Raw genomic sequence first — 23,845 nt, 5'->3', positions numbered from 1 at the left:
ATTTCAATAAAATGTCTGATTTCCTCACAAATAAAGAATAAATCACTTGTCAGTGTCTGTTTTTTTCCTGTCCTTTAGTCATTTATTAAATGTGTTTGTCTGCTGATGTCTCGCCCTTTTTCTTCTCGGCAGCAAAAAAAAAAAAAGTGGCATGACGTATATGGTCAGTTTTCAATATTCACACAGACAATAATTTACTTCACTGAATCATTTTGCACTGCGTTATGTTAAAGTAGAAAACTCCGGCTCTTGTGGACACTTCAAAAGTTCCTACCTGTTTAAATGCAGATTACTCTGAAGTTAAATAATCCATTTGTTGCTGTCCAGTTTTTCCTCCCTGTTAAGATTAAACAGCCATAATTTTCCAGGCAGCATCTCGCGGAAAACACTGGAACATCCAGTCTGTTGCTGTCAACAGTTGAACTTAGTTTTCTCCACGTTCGTCTCCAGAAGCACTGCGTGTGCTCACTGTGTCCAACTCTCACACTCAAAATGGTGTTACGTACTATCGGCCAGGCAGCCAGAAAAATCTTTATCTGAATTCCCCTCAAAGTTTTGAACATACGCAAATCTTTCTGACGAACGTTGCAGACATCACCTAGCAAGGAACTGTTTTTCCGAATGGAAAAAAAAAAAGAAAACGCTAGCAGTCACCATGTAACCGGGGTTACAAAACTAGCCATAGTCACAGAACATTTCCTGTTTCTTGCACAAGGTTCTTTCAGAATAAGAGGACAGGACAAATGGGTGACATCATCACACGTCAGACGTGGAAGAAATGAGGAAAATCATTGTGAAAAGTCATTATTTGCTCTTTACAATGTGTTGAGTGTCACAATTTAATTTATTTTAGGTGGGCATTTAAAAAATTTTACTTTGGGTGGGTGTTTAAACAACTTTCTTCAAAAAAAAGGGATGTACTTATGCATGACCCTGAGCCCTCAGATGCGCAAATACGGTGAGTATCTCTGTGTGTGTATTGGCATCCAGAAAGTATTCACAGCCCTTCACTTTGTCCACGTTTTGTTATGTTACAGTCTTATTCCAAAATGGAGTAAATTAATTTTTCCCTCAAAATTATGCTCACTACATCCCAAAATGACATGATTTTTTAAAATTTTTTACAAATTTATTAAGAATAAAAAAACTAAGAAATAACATGTACGTAAGTATTCACACCCTTTGCTCAATTCTTTGTTGATCTACCTTTCGCAGCAATTACAGTCTCAAGTCTTCTTGAATATGATGCCACAAGCTTGGTGCACCTATCTTTGGACAGTTTTTCAAATTCCTCTTTGCAGCACCTCTCAAGCTCCATCAGGTTGTATGGGGAGCGTTGGAGTACAGCCATTTTCAGATCTCTTTAGAGATGTTCAGTCTGATTCAGGTCTGGCCTCTGGATGGGCCACTCAAGGACATTCAGTTGTCCTGAAGCCACTCCCTTGATGTCTTGGCTGTGTGCATTGGGTCATTGTCCTGCTGAAAGTTTGCAGAAAAAAATGAGGTGGGCTTCATAGATAATTGGCAAAGCTTCAGGGGAAAACCTGGTCTTGTTAGGAGAGACGGCATCCATCCCACTTTGGATGGAGCAGCTCTCATTTCTAGAAATCTGGCCAATTTTCTTAAATCCTCCAAACCGTGACTATCCAGGGTTGGGACCAGGAAGCAGAGTTGTAGTCTTACACACCTCTCTGCAGCTTCTCTCCCCCTGCCATCCCCTCATTACCCCATCCCCGTAGAGACGGTGTCTGCTCCCAGACCACCAATAACCAGCAAAAATCTATTTAAGCATAAAAATTCAAAAAGAAAAAATAATATAGCACCTTCAACTGCACCACAGACTAAAACAGTTAAATGTGGTCTATTAAACATTAGGTCTCTCTCTTCTAAGTCCCTTTTAGTAAATGATAAAATAATTGATCAACATATTGATTTATTCTACCTTACAGAAACCTGGTTACAGCAGGATGAATATGTTAGTTTAAATGAGTCAACACCCCCGAGTCACACTAACTGCCAGAATGCTCGTAGCACGGGCCGAGGCGGAGGATTAGCAGCAATCTTCCATTCCAGCTTATTAATTAATCAAAAACCCAGACAGAGCTTTAATTCATTTGAAAGTTTGACTCTTAGTCTTGTCCATCCAAATTGGAAGTCCCAAAAAACAGTTTTATTTGTTATTATCTATCGTCCACCTGGTTGTTACTGTGAGTTTCTCTGTGAATTTTCAGACCTTTTGTCTGACTTAGTGCTTAGCTCAGATAAGATAATTATAGTGGGCGATTTTAACATCCACACAGATGCTGAGAATGACAGCCTCAACACTGCATTTAATCTATTATTAGACTCTATTGGCTTTGCTCAAAATGTAAATGAGTCCACCCACCACTTTAATCATATCTTAGATCTTGTTCTGACTTATGGTATGGAAATTGAAGACTTAACAGTATTCCCTGAAAACTCCCTTCTGTCTGATCATTACTTAATAACATTTACATTTACTCTGATGGACTACCCAGCAGTGGGGAATAAGTTTCATTACACTAGAAGTCTTTCAGAAAGCGCTGTAACTAGGTTTAAGGATATCATTCCTTATTTATGTTCTCTAATGCCATATACCAACACAGTGCAGAGTAGCTACCTAAACTCTGTAAGTGAGATAGAGTATCTCGTCAGTAGTTTTACATCCTCATTGAAGACTACTTTGGATGCTGTAGTTCCTGTGAAAAAGAGAGCTTTAAATCAGAAGTGCCTAACTCCGTGGTATAACTCACAAACTCGCAGCTTAAAGCAGATAACCCGTAAGTTGGAGAGGAAATGGCGTCTCACTAATTTAGGAGATCTTCACTTAGCCTGGAAAAAGAGTCTGTTGCTCTATAAAAAAGCCCTCCGTAAAGCTAGGACATCTTACTACTCATCACTAATTGAAGAAAATAAGAACAACCCCAGGTTTCTTTTCAGCACTGTAGCCAGGCTGACAAAGAGTCAGAGCTCTATTGAGCCGAGTATTCCTTTAACTTTAACTAGTAATGACTTCATGACTTTCTTTGCTAATAAAATTTTAACTATTAGAGAAAAAAGTGACTCATAACCATCCCAAAGACGTATCGTTATCTTTGGCTGCTTTCAGTGATGCCGGTATTTGGTTAGACTCTTTCTGTCCGATTGTTCTGTCTGAGTTATTTTCATTAGTTACTTCATCCAAACCATCAACATGTCTATTAGACCCCATTCCTACCAGGCTGCTCAAGGAAGCCCTACCATTATTTAATGCTTTGATCTTAAATATGATCAATCTATCTTTATTAGTTACAAATGATCTTCTTATGGCCTCAGACAGTGGACTCATCTCTGTGCTTGTTCTGTTAGACCTCAGTGCTGCTTTTAATACTGTTGAGCATAAAATTTTACTACAGAGATTAGAGCATGCCATAGGTATTAAAGGCACTGTGCTGCGCTGGTTTGAATCATATTTATCTAATAGATTACAATTTGTTCATGTAAATGGGGAATCTTCTTCACAGACTAAGGTTAATTATGGAGTTCCACAAGGTTCTGTGCTAGGACCAATTTTATTCACTTTATACATGCTTCCCTTAGGCAGTATTATTAGACGGCATTGCTTAAATTTTCATTGTTACGCAGATGATACCCAGCTTTATCTATCCATGAAGCCAGAGGACACACACCAATTAGCTAAACTGCAGGATTGTCTTACAGACATAAAGACATGGATGACCTCTAATTTCCTGCTTTTAAACTCAGATAAAACTGAAGTTATTGTACTTTGCCCCACAAATCTTAGAAACATGGTGTCTAACCAGATCCTTACTCTGGATGGCATTACCCTGACCTCTAGTAATACTGTGAGAAATCTTGGAGTCATTTTTGATCAGGATATGTCATTCAAAGCGCATATTAAACAAAAAAGTTCCCTGAAAAGCCTTCAGTTAATTCAAAATGCTGCAGCTAGAGTCCTAACGGGGACTAGAAGGAGAGAGCATATCTCACCCATATTGGCCTCTCTTCATTGGCTTCCTGTTAATTCTAGAATAGAATTTAAAATTCTTCTTACTTATAAGGTTTTGAATAATCAGGTCCCATCTTATCTTAGGGACCTCATAGTACCATATCACCCCAATAGAGCGCTTCGCTCTCAGACTGCAGGCTTACTTGTAGTTCCTAGGGTTTGTAAGAGTAGAATGGGAGGCAGAGCCTTCAGCTTTCAGGCTCCTCTCCTGTGGAACCAGCTCCCAATTCAGATCAGGGAGACAGACACCCTCTCTACTTTTAAGATTAGGCTTAAAACTTTCCTTTTTGCTAAAGCTTATAGTTAGGGCTGGATCAGGTGACCCTGAACCATCCCTTAGTTATGCTGCTATAGACTTAGACTGCTGGGGGGTTCCCATGATGCACTGAGTGTTTCTTTCTCTTTTTGCTCTGTATGCACCACTCTGCATTTAATCATTAGTGATTGATCTCTGCTCCCCTCCACAGCATGTCTTTTTCCTGGTTCTCTCCCTCAGCCCCAACCAGTCCCAGCAGAAGACTGCCCCTCCCTGGGCCTGGTTCTGCTGGAGGTTTCTTCCTGTTAAAAGGGAGTTTTTCCTTCCCACTGTCGCCAAGTGCTTGCTCACAGGGGGTCGTTTTGACCGTTGGGGTTTTTACGTAATTATTGTATGGCCTTGCCTTACAATATAAAGCGCCTTGGGGCAACTGTTTGTTGTGATTTGGCGCTATATAAATAAAATTGATTGAATTGATTGATTGATACAGGTATAGAACAAGAAAGTTACACAAATTAAAAAGATGAAATAATAATCACTTGAATTGTTTGACCGATGGCTTGAGGACCCAACATTATGCCTCAAGTTTTTCTATTGCATTTTGCATAGCCACATTAAAATGTAATTATACTCAACAAAAATATAAACGCAACACTTTTGGTTTTGCTCCCATTTTGTATGAGATGAACTCAAAGATCTAAAACTTTTTCCACATACACAATATCACCATTTCCTTCAAATATTGTTCACAAACCAGTCTAAATCTGTGATAGTGAGCACTTCTCCTTTGCTGAGATAATCCATCCCACCTCACAGGTGTGCCATATCAAGATGATGATTAGACACCATGATTAGTGCACAGGTGTGCCTTAGACTGCCCACAATAAAAGGCCACTCTGAAAGGTGCAGTTTTATCACACAGCACAATGCCACAGATGTCGCAAGATTTGAGGGAGCGTGCAATTGGCATGCTGACAGCAGGAATGTCAACCAAAGCTGTTGCTCGTGTATTGAATGTTCATTTCTCTACCATAAGCCGTCTCCAAAGGTGTTTCAGAGAATTTGGCAGTACATCCAACCAGCCTCACAACCGCAGACTACATGTAACCACACCAGACCAGGACCTCCACATCCAGCATGCTCACCTCCAAGATCATCTGAGACCAGCCACTCGGACAGCTGCTGAAACAATCGGTTTGCATAACCAAAGAATTTCTGCACAAACTGTCAGAAACCGTCTCAGGGAAGCTCAACTGCATGCTCGTCGTCCTCATCGGGGTCTCGACCTGACTCCAGTTCGTCGTCGTAACCGACTTGAGTGGGCAAATGCTCACATTCGCTGGTGTTTGGCACGTTGGAGAGGTGTTCTCTTCACGGATGATGCAAAGGAGATGTGTTGCACTGCATGAGGCAAATGGTGGTCACACCAGATACTGACTGGTATCCCCCCCCCCATGAAACAAAACTGCACCTTTCAGAGTGGCCTTTTATTGTGGGCAGTCTAAGGCACACCTGTGCACTAATCATGGTGTCTAATCAGCATCTTGATATGGCACACTTGTGAGGTGGGATGGATTATCTCAGCAAAGGAGAAGTGCTCACTATCACAGATTTAGACTGGTTTGTGAACAATATTTGAGGGAAATGGTGATATTGTGTATGTGGAAAAAGTTTTAGATCTTTGAGTTCATCTCATACAAAATGGGAGCAAAACCAAAAGTGTTGCATTTATATTTTTGTTGAGTGTATAATATTAATACCTGAACATGCAAAATAGAATTCATAGTCAATGTTGCAAAATTAAAGGGTTTTGTTTTGTTTTGTTAATGGTGCGCAGTCTGCCCCTTGGTACACATAAAATATTGAGGGTGGTTTCAGGGTTTTGTGGTAGATCTGGAGACAGACAGAGAGAACTTATGTTTTGTCATTATGTCTTTTTATTGGTAATGCAACAGACAACAGGAATGTATAAAAACATAAATGTTTAAGTAGGGAAATGATGCACCTTCATGGAAAGTCAAAGCAAAGCTATAAAATGTCTTTGGATTCAACTGCACCCACAAACTTTAAAACAGCTAAAATTCTGTTTTTATTGCAGCCCACAGCGTGGAAAGCGGAAAAAACATTTTGTCACATCGAAACATATCAGTCCTGTAAGTCACTGTCATAGTATTCTCTCCATCGTCAGTCTATGTATTTGCTAAGCAGTGGTTAACTGTCATGTTTCTGCTGCCAGGTACCAGCTGGGGGTACAGCAAGACAACCAGACCTTCTCACTCGCACTGCTTGCTCGCATGGACCTAAGCGCATGAGGAAAGCAAGAGGGGTGGTAGAACAGAGTGAAGACATTTTTACAGGTTTGTCTCATCATGTCAGCAGCATGCCGGTGTCGCTGTACAATTCATCCTCTTCTTCTTCATTGTGTTTCTCCAACCATGCAGATTGCAGTGACTGTTTTCCAGTTAGGACCCATTGTCCCACGGGCCTCCATACTGATACCCATCTGTTAAATTCATCTGACTCATCGTCATCACTCTACTCTTCGTCCCTCTTATGTTGTACCTCCTTGAAAACCCAACCAAGAAAAAAAGGACAACAAAGACCAAAAACAGACAAAGTGTTGCTGTCATCCTCAGGGTCTCCACCCACATCTGATACTGAGCCCCACTTGATGGCAGAGGTGAATAACTGGTTGAACAATGCGGGTGAAAACGCATTAGCTGGTATGGAGACGACATCCTCCTCATCCTCCTCCTCATCATCATCATCATCACCCCCCTTATCCTCCTCTTCAGTTATACCTATACAAAGACCAAAAACAGACAAAGTGCTGCTGTCACCCTCAGGATCTCCACCTACATCTGATACTGAGCCCCACCTGATGACAGAGATGACTAACTGGTTGAGCAGTGAGGATGAAAACATATTAGCTGATACGGACACGGCATCATCGTCATCATCATCATTGTTCTCTTCATTTACAGCAGTTCAAAGACCAAAAGGTCAACAAAGACCAAAACCAGACAAAGTGCTTCTCTCATCCTCAGGACCTCCACCCACATCTGACAGTGAGCCGTACCTGGTAACAGAGGAGAATAAAGGGCTGAATAATGAGGAAGAAAACGCATTAGCGGGCGTGGAAACCTCATCCTCTTCCTCAAGTATCTTGGCCTCCTCTTCACTGAAAGCCACACTAAGACCAAAAGGTAGGACAACAAGACCAAAAACCAAAAAAGTGCTGCAGTTGTCCTCGGCATCATCTACACCTGCTTCTACCACTGTGTCCTACCTGACTGCAAAGGGCAGTAAATGGTTGAATGATAATGAAGGAAATGCATTAGCTGGGATGGCAACATCCTCCTCATTCATTTCATCTTCCTCACTAAAAGCCCGACCAAGGCAAAAAGACCACTCAAAAACAAAGAAAGGACGGCTGTTATCTTTTCCAACATCTACACTTGCTTCTGAGTCTGAGCTCTGCCTGACTGCAGACGAGGAGGAATGGCTAAAAAATGAACAAGTGAACACAGCAGCTGGTGAGTAGACAGTGTATACAAAGTAGTGTGGCAGATTTTCTGACATATAAGTTGCATCTGTCAAAACCACCTCTTTAACACCCCTATTCCACAGGACACTGTTGGGTGAAAGCACAGTGAATGCCACAATTGATTTTTGATGGGTGAAAGTAAATTTAAGCCATTTGCATTTACTTATGGAGGTATATTTTCTCATTCTAATTGATTAAATATAATGCAGTGGTCATATTCTGTAATCTATGAAAGTTTCAGAGGTCTACTACAAATAATAAGAAAATTACGGCTCTCTGAATGTAGCATATTTGGTGTTTTGTAACCACTTTTTGGATTTTGCAGTAGATACTAGGGATGTGAATCTTACAACAACTCACGATTCAATCCAATACCAATTCTTTGAGTGACGATTCGATTCAGAATCGATTTTTGATTCAAACCGATTCTCAATTCACAGTCAATACTCTTTGTAACAGAGTGCCAATTACAGGATTACCTACATTCCTTTAAGCTTGAAAGAGCTCTGAGAAATAGTTATATTACTTAAAAATGTTTATGTTTCAGAAAATGCAGCTTTACAAGGGTAATCAAGTGATTCTAAAGATGTAAATTTACTTATCTGCTTTGTTCGTTCAGAGTTGGCTGGCAGTTTAATCAAATCAAATCAATTTCATTTATATAGCGCCAAATCACAACAAACAGTTGCCCCAAGGCGCTTCATATTGCAAGGCAAAGCCATACAATAATTATAGAAAAACCCCAACTTTCAAAACGACCCCCTGTGAGCAAGCACTTGGCGACAGTGGGAAGGAAAAACTCCCTTTTAACAGGAAGAAACCTCCAGCAGAACCAGGCTCAGGGAGGGGCAGTCTTCTGTAGGGACTGGTTGGGGCTGAGGGAGAGAACCAGGAAAAAGACATGCTGTGGAGGGGAGCAGAGATCAATCACTAATGATTAAATGCAGAGTGGTGCATACAGAGCAAAAAGAGAAAGAAACACTCAGTGCATCATGGGAACCCCCCAGCAGTCTAAGTCTATAGCAGCATAACTAAGGGATGGTTCAGGGTCACCTGATCCAGCCCTAACTATAAGCTTTAGCAAAAAGGAAAGTTTTAAGCCTAATCTTAAAAGTAGAGAGGGTGTCTGTGTCCCTGATCCGAATTGGGAGCTGGTTCCAGAGGAGAGGAGCCTGAAAGCTGAAGGCTCTGCCTCCCATTCTACTCTTACAAACCCTAGGAACTACAAGTAAGCCTGCAGTCTGAGAGCGAAGTGCTCTATTGGGGTGATATGGTACTATGAGGTCCCTAAGATAAGATGGGACCTGATTATTCAAAACCTTATAAGTAAGAAGAAGAATTTTAAATTCTATTCTAGAATTGACAGGAAGCCAATGAAGAGAGGCCAATATGGGTGAGATATGCTCTCTCCTTCTAGTCCCTGTCAGTACTCTAGCTGCAGCATTTTGAATTAACTGAAGGCTTTTCAGGGAACTTTTAGGACAACCTGATAATAATGAATTACAATAGTCCAGCCTAGAGGAAATAAATGCATGAATTAGTTTTTCAGCATCACTCTGAGACAAGACCTTTCTAATTTTAGAGATATTGCGCAAATGCAAAAAAGCAGTCCTACATATTTGTTTAATATGCGCATTGAATGACATATCCTGATCAAAATGACTCCAAGATTTCTCACAGTATTACTAGAGGTCAGGGTAATGCCATCCAGAGTAAGGATCTGGTTAGACACCATGTTTCTAAGATTTGTGGGGCCAAGTACAATAACTTCAGTTTTATCTGAGTTTAAAAGCAGGAAATTAGAGGTCATCCATGTCTTTGTCTTGTAAGACAATCCTGCAGTTTAGCTAATTGGTGTGTGTCCTCTGGCTTCATGGATAGATAAAGCTGAGTATCATCTGCGTAACAATGAAAATTTAAGCAATGCTGTCTACTAATACTGCCTAAGGGAAGCATGTATAAAGTGAATAAAATTGGTCCTAGCACAGAACCTTGTGGAACTCCATAATTAACCTTAGTCTGTGAAGAAGATTCCCCATTTACATGAACAAATTGTAATCTATTAGATAAATATGTTTCAAACCACCGCAGCGCAGTGCCTTTAATACCTATGGCATGCTCTAATCTCTGTAATAAAATTTTATGGTCAACAGTATCAAAAGCAGCACTGAGGTCTAACAGAACAAGCACAGAGATGAGTCCACTGTCTGAGGCCATAAGAAGATCATTTGTAACCTTCACTAATGCTGTTTCTGTACTATGATGAATTCTAAAACCTGACTGAAACTCTTCAAATAGACCATTCCTCTGCAGATGATCAGTTAGTTGTTTTACAACTACCCTTTCAAGAATTTTTGAGAGAAAAGGAAGGTTGGAGATTGGCCTATAATTAGCTAAGATAGCTGGGTCAAGTGATGGCTTTTTAAGTAATGGTTTAATTACTGCCACCTTAAAAGCCTGTGGTACATAGCCAACTAATAAAGATAGATTGATCATATTTAAGATCGAAGCATTAATTAATGGTAGGGCTTCCTTGAGCAGCCTGGTAGGAATGGGGTCTAATAGACATGTTGATGGTTTGGAGGAAGTAACTAATGAAAATAACTCAGACAGAACAATCGGAGAGAAAGAGTCTAACCAAATACCAGCATCACTGAAAGCAGCCAAAGATAACAATACGTCTTTGGGATGGTTATGAGTAATTTTTTCTCTAATAGTTAAAATTTTATTAGCAAAGAAAGTCATGAAGTCATTACTAGTTAAAGTTAAAGGAATACTCGGCTCAATAGAGCTCTGACTCTTTGTCAGCCTGGCTACAGTGCTGAAAAGAAACCTGGGGTTGTTCTTAGTTTCTTCAATTAGTGATGAGTAGTAAGATGTCCTAGCTTTACGGAGGGCTTTTTTATAGAGCAACAGACTCTTTTTCCAGGCTAAGTGAAGATCTTCTCAATTAGTGAGACGCCATTTCCTCTCCAACTTACGGGTTATCTGCTTTAAGCTGCGGGTTTGTGAGTTATACCACGGAGTCAGGCACTTCTGATTTAAAGCTCTCTTTTTCAGAGGAGCTACAGCATCCAAAGTTGTCTTCAATGAGGATGTAAAACTATTGACGAGATACTCTATCTCACTTACAGAGTTTAGGTAGCTACTCTGCACTGTGTTGGTATATGGTATTAGAGAACATAAAGAAGGAATCATATCCTTAAACCTAGTTACAGCGCTTTCTGAAAGACTTCTAGTGTAATGAAACTTCCCCACTGCTGGGTAGTCCATCAGAGTAAATGTAAATGTTATTAAGAAATGATCAGACAGAAGGGAGTTTTCAGGGAATGCTGTTAAGTCTTCAATTTCCATACCATAAGTCAGAACAAGATCTAAGATATGATTAAAGTGGTGGGTGGACTCATTTACATTTTGAGCAAAGCCAATTGAGTCTAATAATAGATTAAATGCAGTGTTGAGGCTGTCATTCTCAGCATCTGTGTGGATGTTAAAATCACCCACTATAATTATCTTATCTGAGCTAAGCACTAAGTCAGACAAAAGGTCTGAAAATTCACAGAGAAACTCACAGTAACGACCAGGTGGACGATAGATAATAACAAATAAAACTGGTTTTTGGGACTTCCAATTTGGATGGACAAGACTAAGAGTCAAGCTTTCAAATGAATTTGTGTAGTCGGCAGAGACCGCTCCTCCACTTCTTTTAGCTCCAGGTGATGGCGTAGCATGTGGACTTGAGGATTTGAAGTGTTCCCAAAGTACTTGACTTTCATTTTGTAGATTTTGCACACTGCATAAGTCATATCAAGCTCCTTGTTACGCGACAAATAATAAAATCCAAAATGCGCCCAAACATTTGCCTTCATCGAAGACGGTGCTGGCTGAATTAGCTCGATTTTAAAAATCGATTCTTGGACATTTTGGGACGATTCAGAATCTTAATAAATAAGAATCACGATTTGGACGTGAATCGATTTTTTTCCAGCACCCCTAGTAGATACTGCTTCAAAAGCCTGGTAAATATGCAAATTTGTGTTTATTATATCAATTTTGCTGCAAAAAATAAGTTTAGTACTAGTTTAGTACTAGTTTTGGACTATACTACATAAAAAAATTGAGAAAAATTGAAAGTTTTGTAAAGCCATGCATCCAAAGATGGATGGCCCATTGTCTGTCCATTACATCAACATCAATTTTTCAGAGGATTTGTATTGATATTTTTTAAAGAAAACCGTAGTAATATTAAATAAATCATCTTTTCTATTACCAAAGACCTGGAACAATTGCAGAAAAGTTAAAACTGTGTATTATTATTATTATTCCTGCTGAGTCAGGCTTGAATGTAAATGTCTGTCCCTTACGTCAACATGATGGTGAAAATTAGTCTCTGGTCAATTTTTGACCTTTTTATATTTTCCAAATTATTTAAACCATCACAAATTATGAGCCAAATTTTTTAAACTATTTATTACTTTCATCAAATAAAACTGGAAAAAAAATGGTAACAGAAAGCTCCACTTTTTAATATCAAGTTAATAAACATGGCTCACAAGCCAGTATTTTATAAAAATGTATATTTTGATCGAACTTTGACTTAACTGTACCTTGAATTTCTATTTTGAATCCCCTTCAACTGTTTTTTTTTTATTAATGCAATGCATAGCTATGTCAAAAGTAAGAAAAAATGTCAAATATTATATAAAAAATTGATTTTATATGGCCATGAAAATTGAAAAAAAACTATATTTTCTGATTTTTACCTCATTTTAAAGATGTTTATTTACTTAGGTGTATTAAATATGTCCACTTTTGAAAATAAATCTGATTTATAAAATAGATACATTTCTGAATTCTACAGAGTAACAGCTTTAATTTGACATATTACACTTGTCTGTACCATAAATTTGATTTTTGGTGCGAAGGGGCCATTTTTAGGAGCGTTCACCATGCTTTCACTCTGTTCTGTTATGATCCCCCATGATCCAGAAAAATTGCTAGAAAGGGATGAAACTGCATGCCTCCTATCAGGCTGAATTATAAAGTGCAGCCCTGGCAACTGGCTGCCTTATAAAGTACATACCTGGCAACTTGCAAAAACAAACAGTGAGAACTGGGACAAACACTGCTTTTTCTTCAGATTTTTACCCTGATGGAGGACACTCAAACAAGTATCAAGCGGCACTCACGAGGACTACCCTAAAGATGTTTGAACATGATTGAAGCTGTTAAGACTGCAAACACCTGGAAGTGACTGAGTAATGACACTTATTTGGCAAATGGGAATTAAATTTTTGAATAGCTTGAAAATTTCATCTCAATTTCAAAACTGGTGTAGATGATGGCTATAACTACTGTGTATGTCAGGTTTGTTCAAAATTGACAAAAGATGGACCAATAAGTTCAAAACATGCCCCGATTTGCTTTTCAGAATGAAACAGGAAGGAATGGCGCTCTGTGGAATAGGGGTAAAAGAAGAAATAAAATTGTATGCAAGTTACACAAGAGTGTGTTGCATTTACCACTTCATGGAAGAAGATTAATCAAAATTAATTGAATCACCACATAATTTATTTATAAGACACACACAGTGTTAAGGAGCACAGCTAAAGAGCTAATTAATCTTACTGTGCAAGGGACAGTGGTGGAAGTTTTCTGGGAATCCCAGGAAATCTGGGTTTTTTACTTACATGGTGAATGTTGCTGAGTTATTTTTCATACGCCACAATCATTAATGCTCCACACCCAAACACCTGGAGGCAGTAATGCACTGTGTTGTTTTGCATGCGCTCCATGTTGTATTGAGCTAACACTCTTGGCAAGTCTTTGATCTTATTGTTTTCATGTTATTGATGGAATTTGTTGTCAATTGTCGTTATTCAAGTTATTTCACACAAATCGAAATCTGTCCTTGGGATGAATTTACTTCAAACTGTGATATGTTAGCCTGCTAAATCTGCATTTTATGGTTTCTTCTGTTGCATGGGCTTGAAGTATTCATGTGGAGGAAAGTATAAACATTTAACATGCTCATAGAAGTCAGATATTGACGTGAAAAAGGTTTATGCGTCGTTTTGCACCACATTTAAGTTGTGCACCCAGAAATGCTGATGTCAGGACTGGATGGAACACTCCAGTACTGTTAAAAAATACTGTACTGTTAATTGCGTTTCCCATTTATAGAAGTGAATAAGAATCTAAGTTAAACCCAAATCAGTCTTTCTGAGAACTAAAAGTTTTATTGGTGACTTGGTGAACAACAGGTGCAGCTTTACTTGTGTCAGATTTTATTTTTTTGTTCATTTTAAGACACGATTGCTGTTAGGGGAGTTGATGGTCTTGTGGTTATGCGTTGGGCTTGAGACCAGAGGATCCTCGGTTCAAACCCAGCCTGACCGGAAAATCACTAAGGGCCCTTGGGCAAGGAACTTAATCCCCTAGTTGCTTCTGGTGTGTAGTGGGCACCTTGCATGGCAGCAGCCTCACATCAGGGTGAATGTGAGGCATTATTGTTGTAAAGTGCTTTGAGCATCTGATGCAGATGAAAAGTACTATATAAATGCAGTCTATCAGTGGCTATAAAAGCAGAAATTGCTGAAGTCACATGTTGAGATAAATCTAGAGAGAGAACAGTAACAGTCCAATGTGAATATGTGGTCTCACACCGTATTCTAATCCATGTGACAGACTGCATTATAGTTTTGTCATCTTGCCAATATGGGAAAATAGTCTTTTCACACAACTTGTATTGTGATGGTACAAGTTGTGTGAAAAGAGACTTTTCTGGGGTGGAAAAATTGACTTGACCCAACAAAAAAAAAAAATTTTTTTGGGATATTTTTTTGGTGGGTAAATAGACCTGAAAATTTACCAGAGTTCAGTGTTGTAATGAATTAGAACTATTTTGCTACTGTATTTATGTAGAATTTTGCCGTATCTGTACTTCATTATTTACATTTCTGGCGACTTTCACTTTTACTACATTTCCTCAGTAAAATGTATACTTGCTTACTCTGATACATTTCCGTAAACCATCTTTGTTACTTGTTGCTACAATATAAAAGTAGAAGACATTTGATTCAGCAATGCCTGTTTGCAGAGGTGAAAGCAGCGGTGCACCGTACCGGGAAGAGATGTCCTCTTCAGCCACAGCACAGGGGTCTGCCTTTCACCTCTGCAGCAAGTGCCGTGTTTGACATAAAACAAATCAAATCAATTTTATTTATATAGCGCCAAATCACAACAAACGGTTGCCCCAAGGTGCTTTATATTGTAAGGCAAAAGCCATACAGTAATTACAGAAAAACCCCAACGGTCAAAATGACCCCCTATGAGCAAGCACTTGGCGACAGTGGGAAGGAAAAACTCCCTTTTAACAGGAAGAAATCTCCAGCAGAACCAGGCTCAGGGCAGTCTTCTGCTGGGACTGGTTGGGGCTGAGGGGAGAGAATCAGGAAAAAGACATGCAGTGGAAGACTGCAGAGATCAATCACTAATGATTAAATGCAGAGTGGTGCATACAGAGCAAAAAGAGGTGAATAAAAAGAAACACTCAGTGCATCATGGGAACTCCCCAGCAGTCTAAGTGTATAGCAGCATAACTAAGGGATGGTTCAGTGTCACCTGATCCAACCCTAACTATAAGCTTTAGCAAAAAGGAAAGTTAAACAAGTTAAAAGACAAAATAAAAATAATAATAAAAGATGACAGGTTGAATCTGTGTCCTAGCTGAGGAAGAGGTGACTGGAGGGTGAAAAGAGGGCCATCTGTGCTTTGGACTCCAAACACACATACGCAGACGCACAGACGCATAGACGGGCCGGCTCTTGCTGGAGTTAACTTCAGTACTGACAAAACTGGCCAGCGTGGCTGTTTTATTTATTTTATATGAAATTTCAATGGAAATCCAGTGCCTAAAAGCATCACCACATTTTTGATTTGAGAGCGCAAAGAGCGCTGCGTTTTGTTGCTATGCAGTGGTTGGTGGTGATGACGCTTGCATTGTTTTTTTGCTTTTTTGCTTTTCCTTAAATTTGGCACAACTGTGTAGCTATAAAGGGCTGATCTGTTTCACAAGAGCCTGCCTGTTGTGTTTAACAGAAATGTGTGTGGATCTTCCAGGAAAAAGACTGAGCGTCATCAGAACAAGAACAGCAACTTTATTTACAGCTATTTCCATCCACCTGTTGCTCGCTCATCCCGTCACCAACACCAACTGCTCCGCCAGAGGCAGATTCAGCCTTTTATAGGGGCTGAGGCCCCCTCCTGGTTTCTCCAGATACCACACTGGCTTTCTTTTCGTGTCATCGTTTCACTTGCCACTTGTTTTGGATTTTAGTTTTACTCAATACTTTTACTTAAAGTACATTTTATATGAGAAATTTAGTTTTAATGCTTAAGTGCAGTAAATGTCAGAAATTTTAAAACTTTTACTCAAGTAATATTTTACTTTTACCAAAGTAATTTTATGGTAAGATACTTGTACCTTCACTCAAGTATCATTTTGAGGTACTTTATACAAGACTGCCAGAATGCATCTGAGATTTCAATTTTTTTAGGGGGGGGGGGGACCCCAGACCCGCCGCCAGGGGCTTCAGGCGTTGCCAAAAATGTGCAGTTTTTTTTTTGTTTTTTCCGTGGCTCACTTTCAGCATAAAATTACAAATCTTTTCTGTTGAAGTCAAGTTTGAAAATGCATTGTCCAGATTAAGGTGTTATGGGTAAATATATTGGAGATTTTTATGTGTTTGCAGTTCATACTACATCCACGTTTTTTAGCACATATCATGTTTGTTCAGAGCACAAATAATTCCCTGATTTGTACATTGTTACTGTTCACTACCTGTGGCCTTTGAGTTTCTATGGCAGAATCATGTGTATAATGAAGTACTTGAATCATTAATTGAAGATGGATGCAACATCTCATAAATGAATGAATAGTGAATTTTAGTAGTACAATTTTGTTGGAGAGATGACGCCCGAGTTCAGGAATAGAGCAAACTTGATCTTTATATGCAATTTATTTGATTAAAATTGCAGGATAGATTTTACTTTCGTCTAATTCTTTTATGTAGAAGCGGTTGAGGCTGTCATCATTATCAGTGATTCTGAGGAGGATTTTGTTCGCACAGTACAGATGGAGGAAGATGAGGCATTTGCCCGAAGTCTACAGGTAAGGATTTGTACTTGTGCAGTCGATAACACTCCAGTCATTGTTGCAGTGTTTTGTACCTGTAAATAGTAATCATCCCCTTTGTTTATTAAGGACCAGTTTGATGAAGAGTTGGCATCATCTCAACAGTGTCAACAGAGGCACCGGCATGACGACAGGGTAAGAACATTGTTCACTTGCATTTAATATTTCAGAGTAAATGGAACTGATCTCTGTTGTATAAACAGTAGCGCTGGGTGACCATCACTACCTTGTTGTCTGTATATCGAACAGGCTTTTTACCCCAAACGTATTCAGGACCTTAAATGTATTGCGCATCGCTTTATAACTCATTATTTTCAGTGAGAAAAATAGCAAAAACCATGTTAGCGCCAGTGGTGGGCATAGTTCTGCTAACCCACTAACTGCTAATTAGCGAAGCTAGCTTTTTTGTTAGCTGATTAGCTTTTCAGATAACTTTGAAAACCATCAGCGGACCAATTAACTTCTGCTAAATTTACTTCCGATAACTTTCAGACCGCAAACATGTTTTTGCGGGCATAGTGAATAAAGCTTAACAGTGAATAAAGCTTAACAGTTAAAAACATCTGCAAAGCCAAATCATACAATTTAGCTTTTGTCTGTGTTTTGAAACAAGGTTCGGTCAGATCGGCACACAGAAGTGATCACACAGACTGCATTTTGCTAGAACAAACAGGCGTATATTTATTCCCCACAAAAGCAGTTACATCAAGCACAAGTGGTTGCAGCGCATGAAACATCTCTTTCTCTCTTACCGTGACGCCTTTAAGGTGGAGAGCCAACACCTTCGGCAGAGTGCGCTTGTCAACCGGCTGGGCGTTCGTACGAAACCCGCAGCAGACTCTATCGAAGCATGGCTCTGCCCCCTCTTTTCTAGTGTGTGCGCGAAGGGAGGGTGAGTGGCCATCTCAAACTCCCTGGCGCACATAATTCCTTTAATCAACAGGCATCAGAAAGTTCTTTCCTCTTGCAAAAACATCTCAGCTCTTCACTCCCAGTTCAGACTGACCCCAGCATGCTTCACTCCCAGTCGTTAGTGGCTACAAAAACAAATTTGTGCAATAATAACAAGTACATCATTAGGGTTACTTTAAGACAGGGGCAAAACAACATAATCTTTTCTCCACACATTCCACTCTTGGTGTTTTGCACCAGTCAATTTATGTAACCACTAGCAGATTCAGGTAATGCTGGGCTCCAGCCTATTCCAACGATTATGTCCTGCCATAGCATTTCCCACATTTCTTCTAGTGATTCACAAACAAAATTTTGAGTAATATAGTCTTGATTATACCTGTTCCAAACAATATATTGGTTTACTCCAAAGAGATCATGAATCAACAAAATCAATTTCATCTCATTCGTTGAAATATCACCCATTCCACTTCCCGTCTTAATCGTATAACATACATACATGTAAAAATATTACAAAAAGTCATAACACATATTGCTATTACTAACACTATTAAAGGTGGCACTAAGGTACTCCTGGCAGTGATGGACATCCCTGAAAAGATATCCCACCAATGGTGTGCTGACGCTTGCTGTACTAATTTTGCCACATGTTTTACCCGTTCGCTAGCTATCAATGTAGACACCATGAGACTGGAGACGTTGGACGTATGTGACTCTATTAATTGCTGAATTTCCGTAGATTGTTCCAATGCGCATTTGAAACGCTCCAGGGAAAGACTCCATGGGGAATGCAATACATCCCATTGTACCGAAGTCAGCCGACTTGATACAGAATAATTAGTCAAACGATACGTCCGGTCTCCCCAATACCATAGGTGCACATTGTTCAGGCAGCCAGTATACGGAACCGAAGGTACCTGTGAATTATTTTTCATTGTTGCGACACACAGAGCATGTGGGCCAACTTGCCACAACATTTCTCTGGGTGTTTCCCTAGTCCAATCACAAAGTACAACCTCTGAGTCGGTTAGACATGGATTAGCATATCCAGTTTGCAGCACACAGGCCATTCCTTTATCAGTGATGTCACACATTTTAGTATCAAAAGTCGTATTGGTTTTTGGTTCTAACCACTCTCCGTCCATATGCAAAAACCAATAACCAGTAGCCGTTATTACAGGTAATACCTGATATTTACAAACAACCTTTGGTTGTGTCACATTGTACTGGGTCCAATGCCCAGTACACACTGTTTCATTGCATTGTGTAAATTCTGGATGTAACTTTAGCCATAAAGCATTAGTTATATTCCAAATCCGTCTCCAATCATAGTAGTTCCCTGCAGTAACTATACGCTGAAATCTTTCTCTTTGAGCTTCTGCATGAATAGTTTGTAGTGCACATACTGTCCAATCTCCTAATGACGCCAACTCTAACAGGCGAGTCTTAATAGCAGTAAATGTCAATTCTGCTGCTCCCAACAGTATGGTTAGCACTGCAGCCCGATAATGGGGCGGCGCATCACGTATTATAGCATCCCGTATGATTTTAGGCACCTCTCCATCATGTATGTTAACATTAGCTGCTCGGGAAACTGACTCACGAGTGCACAACCTGGTCAAGCGATTAACAGCATCTTTCAACGTTACCCATTGCCCTTTAATTTCAGGCCAATCATGATAGCTAGGAAACACTCCCTGAGCTGCTACCGCATACATATCCACCAATGGGAATGCATCCGCTTCTCCCATTGCTCTCCCTACACCTCGAAACTCTGTATTCACACGGCTATCCAGGCTCAAGCCTGAAAAACGAGTGTAATCTCCATTATCCAATGTTACTGCCTCACCTCCCTCCTCCGCTAGGCGGTTAAGCCAGGCATCTAGCGGTTCTCCAGATTTTTGTCTTAATTTCCCCGTAATGTGAGAAATTTCCTCCTGAGAGTAATCTTCTATCACATTTGTTAGTCTGGGAGCAGGTTGAGGTTGCGGTATGGGTCCCTGAATGGGCTGCCCATCTGCTCCCAATCTAACATGTCCGTGATTGTCCATTAAAGGACCTAATACAGGTGGCACCACCTGTTGTTCTTGTCGTCGTCGCATGATTGGCTGTATTTGCAAATTTTCTAATGAGGGATAAAGCGGACCAGGTGGTGGGTCAGGTCTTATGCCCCCATCATACCACCCGCCTTCATCTCCCCCCTCATCCCCCCAAATATCACCATTCCAGCAATCAGGATCCCAATCCTGGGGCATCCCGGCCACATATGAACATACCTGTTTGGTATTTACATTACGTGGCTGCTTATTTCTCCTAGCTCTGGTAGCTTTTGATATATATGTCACTGATTTTCCTAACAACTGTTTAGCAGTTGTTAGATGATCCTCCAATTCTTTAACCTGAATTTCCAATTGCTTTACTTGTTGCTCCAATTTTGTCACTTTTTGTGACTTAACACATTCTGATGAGCGAACCGTATCTAGCATTAAAACTCGCTCTTTCCAAGCTTCCGCACAAATCCACATCATTTCATGAATACCTCCCAACGGAGCTTTCTCTTTAACCTCCACCCGTTTCAACATTTCACATAAAACTGGCGGAGTCGCGGTGGGAATCGCTCCAGTCCACGGCCCAGGGCGTCCCCCACGTCGCCGTAGAAGCTGGCCTATTTCCTTAAAAGTGATCCCATCCCACCCCGGGACCACTTCTTCCTGTTGAGATGCCTCCTCGGCATCCTTCTTTCCCTTTCTACTAAAACAAGACATTTCTGTGTGTAGTCTGAGCGTAACCGTATCCTGCCGACAACGCCAAAAATGTTTTGAAACAAGGTTCGGTCAGATCAGCACACAGAAATGATCACACAGACTGCATTTTGCTAGAACAAACAGGTGTATATTTATTCCCCACAAAAGCAGTTACATCAAGCACAAGTGGTTGCAGCGCATGAAACATCTCTTTCTCTCTTACCGTGACGCCTTTAAGGTGGAGAGCCAACACCTTCGGCAGAGTGCGCTTGTCAACCGGCTGGGCGTTCGTACGAAACCCGCAGCAGACTCTATCGAAGCATGGCTCTGCCCCCTCTTTTCTAGTGTGTGCGCGAAGGGAGGGTGAGTGGCCATCTCAAACTCCCTGGCGCACATAATTCCTTTAATCAACAGGCATCAGAAAGTTCTTTCCTCTTGCAAAAACATCTCAGCTCTTCACTCCCAGTTCAGACTGACCCCAGCATGCTTCACTCCCAGTCGTTAGTGGCTACAAAAACAAATTCGTGCAATAATAACAAGTACATCATTAGGGTTACTTTAAGACAGGGGCAAAACAACATAATCTTTTCTCCACACAGTCTGTTATGTGTTTTATAGCAGACAGATAGCTATGAGAGGTGGACCTCAATCCTCTGCCAGCAGAGAAGACCTGGCTACCAGAGAGAAAGGCAGAGGAAAAAAAAAGTTCATTTATTTTCACAGCCATACAACCTTGCAGACGTGTTGCAGAAGACATCCAAAGCAAGGCATTTTTGACTTATGGTTAAAACTTTAAACAAGCTAATTCCAGACAGGTTATTGAAATTGATGTCACCTCTGTCATTTTTACAAAGTGAAAGTATCAGCTATATGTTTTATTTTTAAAGTAATGCACTAATTTTGAAGGTTTGAGCATTTACAGACACACATGCCAAAAGGCATTATGGGAAAATGAGCTTCCTGTCATCAGTGGTTGGTCGGTTTATTTATGTAAAAACGAACACACAAGTTACTATAATGTGTGTGTTGGTTTTTACAAATAAATCTGTATTTGTAAATATGTCATTTTTTTCATTTGTAAAAAAAAAAGGCAATTTGAAAATTGAAAATTCTGTTTGAAAATTGAAAATTCTGTTTAAGTGTGATTCAGCACTATAGTGAATGTGTGGCAATTGGTATTCGCACTCCCATCCAGTACATGGCAGTGTTCTATGCATTTTAAGACAAAATGTATAGAATAATTTATAGAACACTGATAACCTGTCCGGAATTACTTTGTTTCAAATTTTAATCATAAGGCAAAACTGCCTTGCTTTGGATGTATTCTGTGACACGTCTGCAAGTACTGGAGTCAGTACTAAAAGTTATCAGTTTGACTGTAACTTCCGCAAAATTTTTTAGGTGTTTATCGATTTAGCTTTGTAAAAGTTAACTTTTCAGTTAGCGAATTAACGGTTATTGAACCTTAAGTTTTTGGTTAGCTGTGCCCACCACTGGCTAGCACAACACTCTCCCAGGAGCGCGCACCGCTGCTTGTCATCAGGCCGCAGCAGTCAGAGTTCAACCAAATCCAACTTTCACCACTGCACACTGTGACATAGCTTTGCGCATCCAATAGAAACAAGTCATCAGGATAAACATGGAAGACAACAGAGTGCAGAAATGTGTCTGAGGAACATAAAACCTGCCAGAGTCTTCAAATTCACAGGGATCTAAAAAAAAAAAAAAAAAATCACTTGCTTCTTCCAGCACAAAAATGTCCATTTGCTCCATTGATGTGGGAGCTTTCTCTGTAGGACTAACTGAAGTAAAATTTAAGAATTTTAAAATTTAAGTAAAATTTTAAGTGTTTTCAGGCTGACAAGACCATTCTTTTAACCTTCACGGGTATTTTGTGGCATTGTGAAAAATATGAAAAACAGAAGTGGGCGCATCGGGATGTACATTGACCCCATAGAGTTAATGTTAGCTATATTGAAATATATACACTGAAGAATATATCGCAGTATGTACAGTTACTACCTGTGCTTCAAGGTTTGCAACAACATGAATTTTAGGCCATACTGCCCAGCCCTACATGGAACATTGAACAAAACTGAACTTGCAGCATGCTTGAGAAGAAACGAAGTGTCTGTCAGTATGTGTAAGAATGTTTTAAGGTTATGCGTAACGTTTTTGTCAGAACCACACGCAGTAAACAATGCATTCATGAAATATTATTCTCTGCAGTTTAATCCTTTTTTAGAAGACCATGACCAGGTCGAACGGTGGCCTAGGCGTTCACGTCGGGCTGATCCTGATGATGGTATGACTTCAGCACATGAATGTATCAAAACAGGACTGAATATTTGTCATAGATAATGCAACAGGCTCCATTTGTGCATCTGTCCAGCTCACATAAGTTAAGCTCCAGCATGAACTACTGAATGTGTTAAATTTACCTGGTTTGGGTGCTTGTCTAGGAGTTTGAAGAACATCATTTTTGAGTGTGTTATGGCTGTTGATGTCCATTCATCACTACTATACACAGTAGCAATAGGAGAAACTACAGCACTAATTCCTAAACAAACTACAGCACTAATTCCTGAGTAAAATTTGGTGAAGGCTGATCAGCGCTTTACATTAAGCGTTTCCAAACGTAAGAAAGCAATCCTATGGTGTGTTACTGGCTGTACCTTGCTTGAGATACATTGATTTTCACTTAATTAAAACTGTTGTACACCAAGGAGAGATGGTTGGAAAAAATACATTTGATGGTGCAGTGCATCTCTTTTTGTGTCTTCTTTGTATTATTATTATTATTATTGTTGTTTTTCTTGACTTGTTTATGAACTGTACAGCACTTTGCTGAACAGCAGATTGCTGTTAGCAAAAGCTGGATTTTATTTGAAAGTGCGGAACAAAAAGATAATAAATAAATAAGTAATAAATAAAGATAATAAATAAAAAATCTGAAACACCAAATGTATGCATACATACCATACAATCTAGTAAAAATTCAAACAACCTAATTCAGTGACAAAATTATTAAAATTGACCTCCAACACTCACTGGATCGGTTCGTAGCCGAGTGTGAAGTGGCTGGGATGAGGATCAGCACCTCTAAATCTGAGGCCATGGTTCTCAGCAGGAAACCGATGGATTGCCTTCTGGGTAGGGA

The 23,845-nt window shown here is 39.8% G+C and overlaps 1 protein-coding gene across 2 annotated transcripts in view; it reads left to right on the top strand.

Moving 5' to 3' along the window:
* The window catches only part of LOC117515300 (uncharacterized protein DDB_G0271670-like), a 49,935-nt gene that overhangs the window by 3,746 nt on the left and 22,344 nt on the right, over nt 1–23,845 (top strand). The window contains exons 3-8 of one of the 2 annotated variants that reach the window (XM_034175794.1): nt 6,385–6,439; nt 6,523–6,643; nt 6,728–7,822; nt 16,908–17,005; nt 17,099–17,164; nt 22,915–22,990. In XM_034175794.1, the coding sequence (XP_034031685.1) occupies nt 6,385–6,439; nt 6,523–6,643; nt 6,728–7,822; nt 16,908–17,005; nt 17,099–17,164; nt 22,915–22,990 (1,511 nt within the window). The remainder of the gene's footprint in view (nt 1–6,384; nt 6,440–6,522; nt 6,644–6,727; nt 7,823–16,907; nt 17,006–17,098; nt 17,165–22,914; nt 22,991–23,845) is intronic. The other variant, XM_034175795.1, reaches the window with a different exon arrangement.

Source organism: Thalassophryne amazonica, chromosome 8 (assembly GCF_902500255.1).
Source record: "Thalassophryne amazonica chromosome 8, fThaAma1.1, whole genome shotgun sequence".
NCBI lineage: Eukaryota > Metazoa > Chordata > Actinopteri > Batrachoidiformes > Batrachoididae > Thalassophryne > Thalassophryne amazonica.
The sequence above is the reverse complement of the archived record's forward strand: the minus strand, read 5'-3'. Positions and strand labels throughout refer to the sequence as shown.